The 12,554-nt window shown below is 39.3% G+C and overlaps 1 protein-coding gene across 1 annotated transcript in view; it reads right to left on the bottom strand.

The window, feature by feature from the left end:
- MED14 (mediator complex subunit 14) overlaps nucleotides 1-12,554 on the bottom strand; it is a 57,132-nt gene that overhangs the window by 27,023 nt on the left and 17,555 nt on the right. The window contains exons 10-15 of the mRNA XM_015558433.1: nucleotides 10,470-10,595; nucleotides 8,582-8,660; nucleotides 6,381-6,540; nucleotides 4,128-4,322; nucleotides 3,615-3,749; nucleotides 883-959 (exon numbers count right to left, since the gene is read on the bottom strand). Coding sequence (XP_015413919.1) covers nucleotides 883-959; nucleotides 3,615-3,749; nucleotides 4,128-4,322; nucleotides 6,381-6,540; nucleotides 8,582-8,660; nucleotides 10,470-10,595 — 772 coding nt within the window. The remainder of the gene's footprint in view (nucleotides 1-882; nucleotides 960-3,614; nucleotides 3,750-4,127; nucleotides 4,323-6,380; nucleotides 6,541-8,581; nucleotides 8,661-10,469; nucleotides 10,596-12,554) is intronic.

Genomic DNA, 12,554 nt, shown 5'->3' with positions numbered 1-12,554 from the left:
TTTCCTGGTGAGCTAACTGACGATCCCAGCTCAATTACCATCACCTTGGTGATGACTCATCTACCTGTGCTGCCCAGACCTGTCCTCTGAGCTTGAGACACATCCCTACCTGCCCAAAGGGATGTCTAGGCACCTCAAACGTAGGAAAGCCCCTCAGACTCACATCTCCAGTGTCCCTTATCTTAGAAAACACCACGCTCATCCATCATTCAAAAACACTTATTTAATGATGTCAGTTTCTGTTTAAAATCATCTGATGGCTTCTTATTGCCAGTAGGATCAAGTCTAAATTCCTTAAGGACACTTACAAAACCCCACGGGACCTGTACCCTCCCTGCTGACATCTCTCACTCTTGCCATGCTGAACTTCCTCCAGTTCCGGGATGCTCAGCTCTTTGCCTCAGAGCCTTCGCCAAAGCAGTTACCCCTTCTGGCAAGGACCACCCCTTCACACCCTCGCTCCCTTTCCTGTAACTCCCACCTCTCCTGCGGTCAGAGCACAACTGGGGCTTTCTCAGAGCCACCTTTCCTGACTTCCGAACCAGTCCAGATCCCCCGCTATGTGATCCAGAGCATCCTGAAGGGCTCCCCCAGAATGCAAGCCTGACACGGAGTCACACTCAGGAAACATCTGCTGACTGAAGAAAAGAAAGCAGGGGAGAGACAACCTGAGACACCAAGCGGTGCTGGCTTGGTGCTGGCTTGGTGCTGGCTTGCCACTCGGCGGGGGGAAGAGAACCCTCCCCCGGATCTTAGCAAGTCTCTGCAGAAGTCCGTGACACCCACATGAGTCTGTTATGCCGACTCCTGAGAGGAGAGGAGCGGCTCTGGCCGCGTGGCTGCAATGCGTGGCACCAAGTGACACACAGGACAGGGACTTACTTCAGTAAGCGAATTGCATGGCTGAAGCCGTCCCCTTCCATTTGCACTCCTTGATGGGGAATCTCCAGATTGGACAGCTAGGAGGAGAAAAGCACAGTTATATCAGACCAGCAACTTTACAAGGGAAACTACCTTCTCTAAATCCTCCTGCTTATTCTCGTGGCATCTTTCCTAGGGCCACTCTTTCTAAAGTTACGACATATGAGGCACGAGCATTGTCTGCATCATTTCATTTTCTGGGAACTACATTTAAGTCCAGTGAAACTCAAAGATGACCCAGAGCTTCTAGTTAAAAGACACCTCCATAGGTGATAAATCTTCACAATTCGGGAGACCGACCTCATTTGTGTAGTGAACCAGAAGCAATCCATAATCTATTCTGGTGGTTCCAAATGACTCAACTGTAAAATAAGATTGGTCTACCGGTGTAATTCAATTATACTCAATTATATTCATTTGAAACACTGTTTGAATGATAGGCGTATCTCACTTCTAATCACAATTATTTTTTTAGTCCAGAACCTTTCTGGAATACATTTTTATTTTTAACAAACTATTTCCTGTAGAGCCAGTGAAGGAAAGAGTTCCCAGTGGGAGGGCTCAGAAAGTGAGGTATAAAAATGATGCGGCACTCCAGGTTATTTAGGTGTGCCAGAAGGAATGCTTGCCTTCGGCAGAGGGTCCCAGGTCTTCCACGGCAGACTATTTATACTGGCCTTGGTCCCGAAAGGATTTAAGGCAGCCCTGAGGATCTGACTGAACCCTGGGCTTCTGGCCTGGGAAGGGCAAAGGTTTAGAAAAAGAACCCCTGATCAAACAGGCAGTAGGAGTTCAGACTCAAAAGGAATCGAAGGGTGAAGGGCTCAAAAACTGTTGCCTTTATTCTATGGATCAGAGAAATAAATAGCCCGGGTAAGATTAGATTTCGTTATTCACATCTCAGTAGAAATGGCTTTAAGCAGAAAATGTGCTGGCTTTGGTCTTTAACGTGTCGTTTTCGTTGAGAGAAGAAAAGTAGGCAAGGTTTTTAAGAGCTTGATTGAGTTGCCAAGAGCTCACGTCTTATGTGTGTAACAGGTATGGGAATGAAGAGAAGGGGACAGAGAGGGCATGTGTCTATAGGTGTTAGTCCATGTGGCACTACAAAGACACATTTCTGTGATTTCTAGCCTGTGGGTGGGGAGGGTTGGGTCGAGACCAGGCAGGAAAAGAGAAAACAATTGCATTACTTTGCCCTTGGACACCATGCAGCCTCCCTTCCTACTGCAAAGGTAGTACCGCACAGACTTCCATACACTCGAGCCACACAGCACAATGAAAAGGCCGAGAACACAGTCAAGCAGCCAGGAAGCCTGGACACGGTCTGTGCAGTCTAGGAGCTGTGGCCAGTACCTAGAAAAATATTCCTCAAGCTCACAGCCCTAGCAGCCGGGACACTGAGGACAGGAGGGTCTATTTGAGGTACCTGTTTCTGCGCTTGGCTTTCTCAGGGCTAGTATGCTCTTCACAATGGCCCAGCGGATGCCCACCTTTAGATCCAAAGCTCTGTGAAGCAGGGGTCGGGTGTAACAGTTCGTGGCCAAACCCAGCCCACTGCCTCTTTTTCTAAATAAGTGTTACTTGACGATAGCCATGCTCATTTTTTAAAAAATATCAACCATGGCTGCTTCACACTACACAGATTGGAGCAGCTACGGTATGAGACCATATGACCCACACACCTATTTACTATCTGGCCCTTTCCCAAAAAGGCTTGCCAATCCCTGCTCTAAAGCATGAGCATGTTTTCAGAAAGTCTTCCTGAGACTGTCATCACCAGTGCAACCGAAACAATCCACTTCCGCATTTCCAAATCTCTTCCTTCACAATGATTCCCAGAGCAAAGGAGTCTCACAAAAAGTAAAACTTAAACCAGAGCGAAATAATTTAGGATGTAAGGGTTGCTGATCCTTGTCTAAAGCCCTGTATGAAAAGTACAGATTCTGGTTCTAGCTGGTTTGGCTCGGTGGATAGAACGTAGGCCTGCGGACTGAAAGATCCCAGGTTCGATTCCAGTCAAGGGCACATGCCTGGGTTGCAGGCTCGATCCCCAGTGGGAGATGTCCAGGAGGCAGCCGATCAATGATTCTCTCTCGTCACTGATGTTTCTCTCTCTCTTCCTCTCTGAAATCAATAAAAATATATTTTTTTAAAAAAAGTACAGATTCTGTCTGTCCCTTCCCCTTTTACTTCCATGTTTGGGGGCCATGCTGGATTATCACAACTGTGTATTCTTGAAAAACATGAATTCTGCGTAAGTCTATGCCTCTTCTGTGTGACAAAAGTAAATTCAGTTTAAGATTCTTTCTGACCTGCTTCTCAGAAAGGAACCCAATTTTGTTACTGTGTAAGCAGTATGTATAGCTCATCAACTCAAAAATAAGCCACCCCTTTATCAATTAGCCATATCTAACAGTTAAATAATGCTGCTACAAAGGGATATACGAGATGTTAATTCTCAAAAGCTGTCCTTTTGTTTTAAAACTGAAAAGAATTTACTTTCCATTTCCACAAAGAGCAGAAGGCACACAATTTGTAATGAGAGAGATGAAATAATTTAAGTTGTTTTACTTGTATGATTTCAACCCCACCAAGATGACAATCATTCTGATTCTAATGGAATCCATGGAGCTTTGGCAAAGCATTTTAAAAACTGCTTTCATTTAGAGCGCCCAAAATTGTTACAAACTTACCTCTAACCGAAGTCCTACAAAGGGCATATTTGTATCACACACAGCTACAAAGTGAGCTAGGATTTTATTGAAGGCACACATTTCTCCTGATCGTTTGGTTTTCTTAGGTTCTAGTGGACATGTATCATCAGACAACTAGAATATATATAAAAAACAGAAAAAAGTACATATGATACAATTAGTTAAGGCAGTTAAACAACGATAAAGCTCAAGGTTAAGTAAAAATCTTAGTCATTCAGCAAATATTTATTGGGCAAATACTGGCCTACACACGAGAAATTTAGCAGTAAATATTGTGTATTTAACAAGTTCTCTTGTGGAAAATGGTGTATAGTTAATTATTAATTAAAAGAGAAGCATTTCCAAGAAAATGTAGACAATTATTACTTAAATCATATTGCTACCTCGTCTTTTAAAAACTGCATCTAATTCTTTCCCATATTAAAAACAGGCTAAGACTACAATGAAGTGAATGTACACAAATTCTGTGCTTATTTGCACATGTGAGCATACCTTGCGCTTGGTACCGGTTCTAGGCTGTTTCCCGGTTTTTGTCCGTAAAATCAATTCCTGGATGTTGTCCTTGAACTGCTGCAGCAGGAGTGCCATGACAGGGCCGTCGTCCCGCTCCGCAGTGCTCACAGACAGGAAGTAGTACTTGTATGACAGCTGTGTGGGTTTATTGGGCACCTCCAACATCTCTACAACCTAAAAAGACCCAAATAAAAAATGAAACTCAGAGAAATAATAGGTGTTGGATATTTTCCTCCTTATATCAAGTAGGGCTTAGAATGATAAATCTAATGATCTATTATTTTATTTAAACAAGACAAATTAATCGTGATGTCAAAAAAAGCATTCCTACCCAGTAAGTAATTTATTTTCTAAAAAATTGATCAGACTAAAGAACAATAATAGTAAAAACCTTAAACTACAGCAAATGGGACATTTAGACTATTTTCATTAGATGTTCTTGATATTCCTGCCTTAGCTTACAAATTGAAAAAAAAAGTTATGCTTAAGTCCAGCAGCTCTGCTAGATTTTTCTACAATGTTACCTATTTCAACTTGCCCTGCTGTCTCCCTTAACCATTAAAACATCCTAAGAATTCCACTATTATGGCAGAAAAAAAAGGACAACTATCTCTCATACTTGGAAGCATAGAAAAATGAACCCCGACATTTCAACAGAAAAACGTAGTCACTGAGAGGATAATGACAACAATATCACCAACAAGATGATAGCGAGCTTGCTATGCGCCATGCACTGCCCTAACTACTTGACAGGTGCCAACATATTTAATCCTCCTAATAAGTCAGTGAAATCAAATTATCTTCATTTTCCTGATAAGGAAACTGAGGCACTAGAGTTAGGTTACTTGCCCAAGGTCTCAGAGCTAAGAAGCGATGGCCTCATACTTTGATCCCAGAAGTTTGGCTCTAGAGACCTTGTTCTTACTCACCGTACCAACTTACTATTTTCAAGGTCTACCTGAAATTTAAGAAAAGTCTCCTAAATACTTTAGTAAGAGAAATAAATGCCCTTAGGCAAAGCTCTTGACCAACACTTTCCTATCTCTCATCCTACCTCTCCCCTCCCCTCCCCAAATATTCTCTTCAGGATATTGGCCAACACCTAAGCATCACACTGATACACTTCACCAAAGAAGATATAGGGATGGCAATAAGCATATGAAAAGATATTAAACCTCATCAGTCATGAGGGCAGTGTAAATTAAGACTACAGTAAGATGCCATTACATAACAGAATGGCCAATTTGAAAAAAATTATAATATCCAGTGCTGGCAAGAGTGTGGAGCAATTGGAACTCCCATGTGTTGATGGCAAGAATGTAGAATGGTCTGGCCATGTTAGGAAAGTTTGGCAGTTTCTTATAAAGCTAAACACTTACCATATGACCCAACAATCCCACTCCTAGTTACTTATACAAATGAAACAAAAATTCAAGTTCACAAAAAACCTATATGCAAATGCTTATAGCAGTTTTTCTGATAATTATCCCAAACTGGAAACAACCCAGATTCTTTCTACTGGAGACTGGTTAAACAAACTGTGGCACACGTATCCCATGGAATACTCCTCAGCTATAAAAGGGGTGAACTATGATACATACAACAATAAGAATCTTACTATGCACTGAAAGGTACATGCAACCAATAAAGTGGATATATATGCCTTCAGACAATTAAAGATTAGAAAATAAAGCTTCTTCAGCCAACCCATATTAAAAGGCTGCATTATGCAAGTCAACATTTGATTAAAACCAAATAAATTTATCTGACACCAACATCTCCAAACCCTCCCAGTAGCTGCATTCAATTTTTTTCTTCTTATACAAAGATGTCTCGTTCCAAGCAGAAATTAGGCCTCACCATAGGAAAGATCCCAGGATGAGAAATGGGGGTATCTATACTAATAAAAACGTATAAGTAGACCGGACAGCCGACCTTCAGGACAAAGCCGGGGCTGCAAGGGCCCAGGCAAGCCTCCGTGGCTGCGAGGGCCGAGTCCCTTGCACAAATTTCGTGCATCAGGCCTCTAGTATCTTATATTCCCCAAGCCTGCCTGCACATTATGTAATTTCTTAGAGAGAATTTTCCTCTCTCCCAACCCTACCCTCCTGGGTTGAGAATCACTATACAAAAGTCAGTTATCCAATAAAATATATTTGCAAATGAAATTAAACAATAAATCATTCAAGATACTGACAGAATTACTGAACTGGATCACCTTTGCATACTTACAATGTAGTATTGTGGAAGGCGAGTGAGTTTAATGAACAGCTTATTCTTAGAAAGTTTTCCAATAGGATGAGTTGAGTAATTGGACAGCTGCAATGTTTCAGTGCTTATTGTAGGCAGATGTTTTATAGATTGTTTGCAACGCTGTTGTCCAAGCCAAAACCTTAATTTAAAAAACGTAATCCACATCATAAAATCATAGAATTTTCTGATTAACATTATGCTAAGTGAAAGAAGCCAGTCCTAAACAACCACAGACTTTACGGCTGCATTTATATGAAATGGCCAGAAAAGGAAAATCTACAGAAATGAAAAGTAGGCTCATACTTGCCTGTAAATGAGCACCTTCATGGTAATAAAAAATGTTCTCAAACTGGATTGTGGCTATGGTTGTATGCCTCAGTAAATTTACTACAAGTCACTGAATTGCACACTTAAAATGGGTGAATTTTATGATAAGCAAATTATATTTAAAAAAAATTAATGTTCCATGATAAATTAGTGACGAACTGGTTATTCATCAAAGATCATTTGAGAAACAGTATAATAACTGACAATGAGAGGATTTTTTTTTTAATCGTCACCTGAGCTTCAGGGATTGAACCCACAACCTAGGTATGTGCCGTGACCCGGAATCAAACCTGCAATCTTTTGGTGCCCAGGATGATGCTCCAACCAACTAAGCCACCTGACTAGGGCCAGGGGACCTTTCTTATAATTACGTGAGTTTAAGGCTTTTGGGACTTAGCTTTCTGGTTTTAGTTATATTTCTGCAGGCTGGAACTGCCAGATAACCTTAAGTTATGCAAACTGTGAATTATTGAGTATTTAAGTATTTAAACCTTGCTTGTTTAGCCAAAATGCACACACAAAAAAATGATGCTAAACCACAAAAATTTTAGAAATTGTTACCCAGAGTAATGACTCATTTTTTCACATACAAACTAAACAGCCGTTCAAAAGGCTCATGTAAAAAAAAAAAGGGTAATGTGATATCATCTCTCTATTGGCATTTAAAATCATGTCCTATTAATGAGAAAAATGACTTGATATCAAAATGTTTGAATTTTTACCAACTAAAACTTCCAAAGGGGAAGAGGTAGGCTAGAAGATCACAAAAGCAATAGACCCACCCCTTCTCCGTTTGCTCGCTTTCCCCTTGATCGCTAAAATTTATGTTTCTCTCTTGGAATTTTTGTTGATTTATTAATTTTAAGAGAGTTTGTTAGAGTTGCTATAATGGTACCTTTGTGGACTAGAGTGGTAATGAAACCTTCAAGGATTATCTCTAGCTCCATTTTCAATTTTATTTAGTTTCACAGTATGAAGCATTCACAGGCTTTTGAGACAAATTGAACACTATCGGAGAAGCAGAAATGATTATTTTGAAAGTGTCAGCTGGTAGAGTCATACCATGACGATTCTCCTGGATAAGAACAAATAAGACACTACTGCAGAGAACACTCGCTACAATAAAATTCCTTGGGTAGCGCACTTGTGCAAGAGAAAATGTGGCAAGGAATGAAAGTTGAGTGTCATGCCCTTCATACCTACATTTGCTCTCGAGGGGAATATGATATGAAGCACTGCCATCCTGGACATATTCCAAGAGAATTCAGATTCGACCAGTAAGTACTAAAAGGTGTTCAAGCTTCATGTCATAAACATTAAGGACCGATCAAGAGCAATAATGGAGCCCGGCCGGTGTGGCTCAGTGGTTGAGCGTCCACCCATGAACCAGGAGGTTATGGTTCGATTCTTGGTCAGGACACAAGCCCAGGTTGCGGACTTGATCCCCAGTGGAGGGGGGTGCAGGAGGCAGCCGATCTATGATTCTCACTTATCAATGGTGCTTCTATCTCTCTCTCCGTCTCTCTTTTTCTCTGAAATAAAAAAATATATTTTTTGAAAAAAGGCAATGATGGAGAAAATGTATCCATTTGCTCTAGCCAGTTTTGCTCAGTGGGTAGAACATCAGCCTGCGGAATGAAGGGTCCAGGGTTTGATTCTGGACAAGGGCACGTGCCCAGGTTTCGGGTTCGATCCTCAGTGCAGGGCGTGTAGGAGGCAGCCGATCAATGATTCTCTCTCATCATTGATGTTTCTATCTCTCTTCCCCTCTCCCTTCCTCTCTGAAATCAATAAAAAACATATTTTTTAAAAATGTTTCCATTTTTAGTATTGAGCTAAATAATTAAGCTTACTTAAGTTGTTGAACCCAAGGAACAATCCGTTTCATATCATCATTCACAGACTTCTCCATGTCATCCAAAGTGGCCTGATCTAAAAAATAAAGCATTTTTATTAATTGCTTGTACAAGACACAATATATCTAGATAGCCCAAAACTTAAATGAAATTATTATTTTAGGCAGAAAGGAGTGTTACTTTTGAGTTAGAAAAAAAACCTAAACTAAATGCATCATTAGGCATAAATTAACCTAAATTGTTTTCCCTCTTTAACATTTAGAGAGAGTTATAGTTAAGACAACTAATTAATAGCAAATGTATACTTGCAACAAGAATAAGTAACAAATACATGAATTAATTCTTTGCCTATATTTTAATTCCCAAAATTCTTATGTCAATTGATATTTTTAACTTATATGTATTGAAAGCTCTTAATATTATTAGACGAAGATCCTTAAAAATTAGAACTATAAATTTCCATTATAATACTTATTAAACACAAATGGTCTCTGGCATAAACAAGAGCTGCTGGCTGAAGATTAGCATGCTAAATGTCACTTAGAATTTTTAATGACACTAGATAATGCTAATAATAGAATGTTGAGCAAAAAGCTAAATATAAAATGATTTCAACTAAAGAAAAAAATACAGGAAAAAGAAAAAGAACACTGCTATGGATTGAACAGTATTCCCCTACCTGCCCGTGATTGAAGGCAGGGCCTTCAGGAAATAACTAGGCTCAGTTAAGGTTGGGGGCTTCATGATGGGTTTAGTGCCCTTATAAGAAAGGCCAGAGAGCTTGCTCTCTCCCTCTTCCTGCCACGTGAGGACAAGTGAGAAGGCCAGAGTCTGCAAGCCAGGAAGAAAGCCCTGACCATAACTCAACCGTGCTGGCCGCCTGCTTTCAGACTGTCAACCTCCAGAACTGTGAGAAAATACATTTCTGTTGTTTAAGCCGCCCACTCTGGTTCTTTGTTATGGCAGCCTGAGATGTGTAACATAAGCACTGATATCCTAAAATAACGAGGATTGCCAAGAGAAACTTTTTTACTGCTTCTCTCATTTTTACATGTTTAGGTTTTTACTTATGAGAATGCACTGTGTTAATAATCAAAAAAACAGTTAAAGTTTTTAAGAACAAACAACAATTGCCTGGTTGGTTTGGAAGCATAGTTAAAAGGTAATTCATAAATGTGTCACTTACCATTTAGCCATCACAAATGTGATGTGATTCAAAGTAATGCGGCCAGTACTCCACGAGCAGCTTGTACAAAAATCTATCTTTATCGCCATACAGCATAACTAGAAAACCTTTTATTTTCAGCAATCTATGTAGCTTAATGTTAATTTCAAATGGCAAATGTGCTAATATACTCAAGAGCAATGTCCCATGAGCAATACAAAAACACTAAGTTCGTAGTATTTCACCATTTTAGAACACCAACTCAGTAACAGAACATGTAAGAAATCAAACTTTAATTTCTACTGTATTTAAGCCAGAAAAAAATATTTTGCTCCAGGATTCTGTACCCCAAGTTATCTTAGATGTTTATAGCCATGAACGACAGAGAATCCCTTGTGGCCATCTTCATGTCACCCAAGTATTAGTGGTAAAATCGTCACATCTAAAACACATCAGCCATCAACATTATGACTTTTACGAAAGAGAAGCAACATGAATGTACTTCATATTGGGAAGTTTAACTTCCGGTACAAGAAAATCCAAAGTGGAGCTAAAATGGGCCCCAAGGAACAGATGTCAGCGAGTTATTCTTTCCATATCTACTACTCTCTACGCTGCTCATGCCACTCTTCTCAATATCTAGTGGCAGAAATTTTTAATTTTGCTTTTGTTAAAAATATTTTTCCTTACATTGAATGACTATATCATTTACTAACTTACCAAGTCCATAAAGCATCAATTGGAACATTCCAGAATGCAAATCCACAAAAATGTGTAGACACTCCGAATTACCACAGGGCTCCAAGATGGGAACAACGAGAGCTGGAAGTGCAGTCTCTATGGAAGCTGAACAGTTAAGAATTAAAAATTATATTTCTATCTGAGCATTTCTAAAAGAAAAAAGTATATCTCAGAGACTAAAAACAAGTCAATGAAACAATCCTGACTGTTAGAAGAAAAACGTGATTTTTGCAAAATTGGAATTTATGAAGGCAATTAGGGTCTCAAAAGGAAGAACGTAATCTTCAACGTGGCGTGAAACAAATATGCCCAACTCAAATGCCATCGCAAAGAAGTCCCAAGGTGCCTTAAAAAACATTAAAATAGCTAGGGAAAATTTAACCCCATCCGTGAGCTGGGTCCTAGTTTTACTTCCACTTAGTAATGACCGATAAGTTAATTTTTAAGGATTTTCTTTGATATAGTGGGAAGCAAATCAGTTTGGGAAATCGAAGTTTCATCTATGGCATGAATATTCTCAATGCCATTCTTCATAAAGAAAGGCTTTGTGGCAATTAGGGCCCATGTGCTTAAAAAAAACAACACATAACACATGAGAATTATTGAACATTACTGATCATACAGGAAAATTTTTTTCATTACTTATGTACCTCATTTTCAAGTTACAGATAAAATAAGAACATAGGCAACTTCTCTACACACACATCCCCAAAGCTGCCCATGTACTTGTTCTAGAGTTTGTCAGTGTTTCTACCAGGCCCAGGGAACTTTCCCCTTCAGACCACAAGCTGGCAGAAGAGAATAAGAAAGGAGCAGAGCACTGAGCACACCGCGTGCTGATCAGATCAGGAGCTGGGAAAGGAATATGCTCTCTGGCCCCACCTTCCTCTAAGGCTACCACACAGAAGAAAGGCAGAGTGAGGAGAGCGGAAATGGAGGCCCAGCCTTTCATCGGGTGTGGCTTCTCGGTGCTATTCTGTTAAACAAGGACAGCATCTTGCTGTGGGTCCTTAGGAGGAAGAAGTGACAAGTTTGCAAAGGTGATTTAAAAAGCAAAGTGCTTAACAATGTACATTACCTTTATGAATCAAAGAGACAAACCAAAACATCTTATTATGAATTAACAATGTACATTACCTTTATGAATCAAAGAGACAAACCAAAACATCTTATTATGAATTAACAATGTACATTACCTTTATGAATCAAAGAGACAAACCAAAACATCTTATTATGAATTAACAATGTACATTACCTTTATGAATCAAAGAGACAAACCAAAACATCTTATTATGAATTAACAATGTACATTACCTTTATGAATCAAAGAGACAAACCAAAACATCTTATTATGAATTTGCAATAATTGAAATGAGTGAAGTTACCATTGGTACTATCTATACAAATGATCAAAAAAATTAATAAAGCAAAAAAAATGGAAAGAGATATAGTCAGATGAAAACAAACTGCTTTGAAGTATGCATGGTACATCTCTGTATACAAATGTTTAACAGCAGATCCAGCAGAACTCTCACCTAAAAACAAACAAAAAAATAGAAAAAACAGAAAAGGCACACACAGGAATTTCTTTACACTATTTTATAATTCAGAAGTGTGACAAATTAGTTCATGTTCTGCTGAAATGACTGTGTTAACATAATAAAAAGTACTTACAGAATTGAAGCAGGGCTGCTGACTTTAAAACTTATCTGCATTGTTTTAATTCCTAATGGGGTAGAGATGTATTCCTTAAAGCAAAAACATTTTTTGAAGCGTACCAATGGAGTAAAACTAGTTTCTGACAACTGGGATAACGATGATAACTTCAATCTAATTATAAAAACCGAGTGTTCTTGAAAAGATAGGGGATCAAAGTAGACTATACAACACAGCCCAAAAGATAGAAAATACTTTGATGTCTATCTCTGAACGTATTTTATGACCACCCATGTCCATAAAATAAAACAGATAAGGCCCGAAGCACTTAAAGGCAGCAGGTGTTAAGTTATCCAAAAATGGAGAAGCCTGTGACTACAATACAGAAGGGAGAATTACAGGCTGCGC

This window comes from Myotis davidii, unplaced genomic scaffold, assembly GCF_000327345.1.
Source record: "Myotis davidii unplaced genomic scaffold, ASM32734v1 scaffold530, whole genome shotgun sequence".
NCBI classification, from domain to species: domain Eukaryota; kingdom Metazoa; phylum Chordata; class Mammalia; order Chiroptera; family Vespertilionidae; genus Myotis; species Myotis davidii.
The sequence above is the reverse complement of the archived record's forward strand: the minus strand, read 5'-3'. Positions and strand labels throughout refer to the sequence as shown.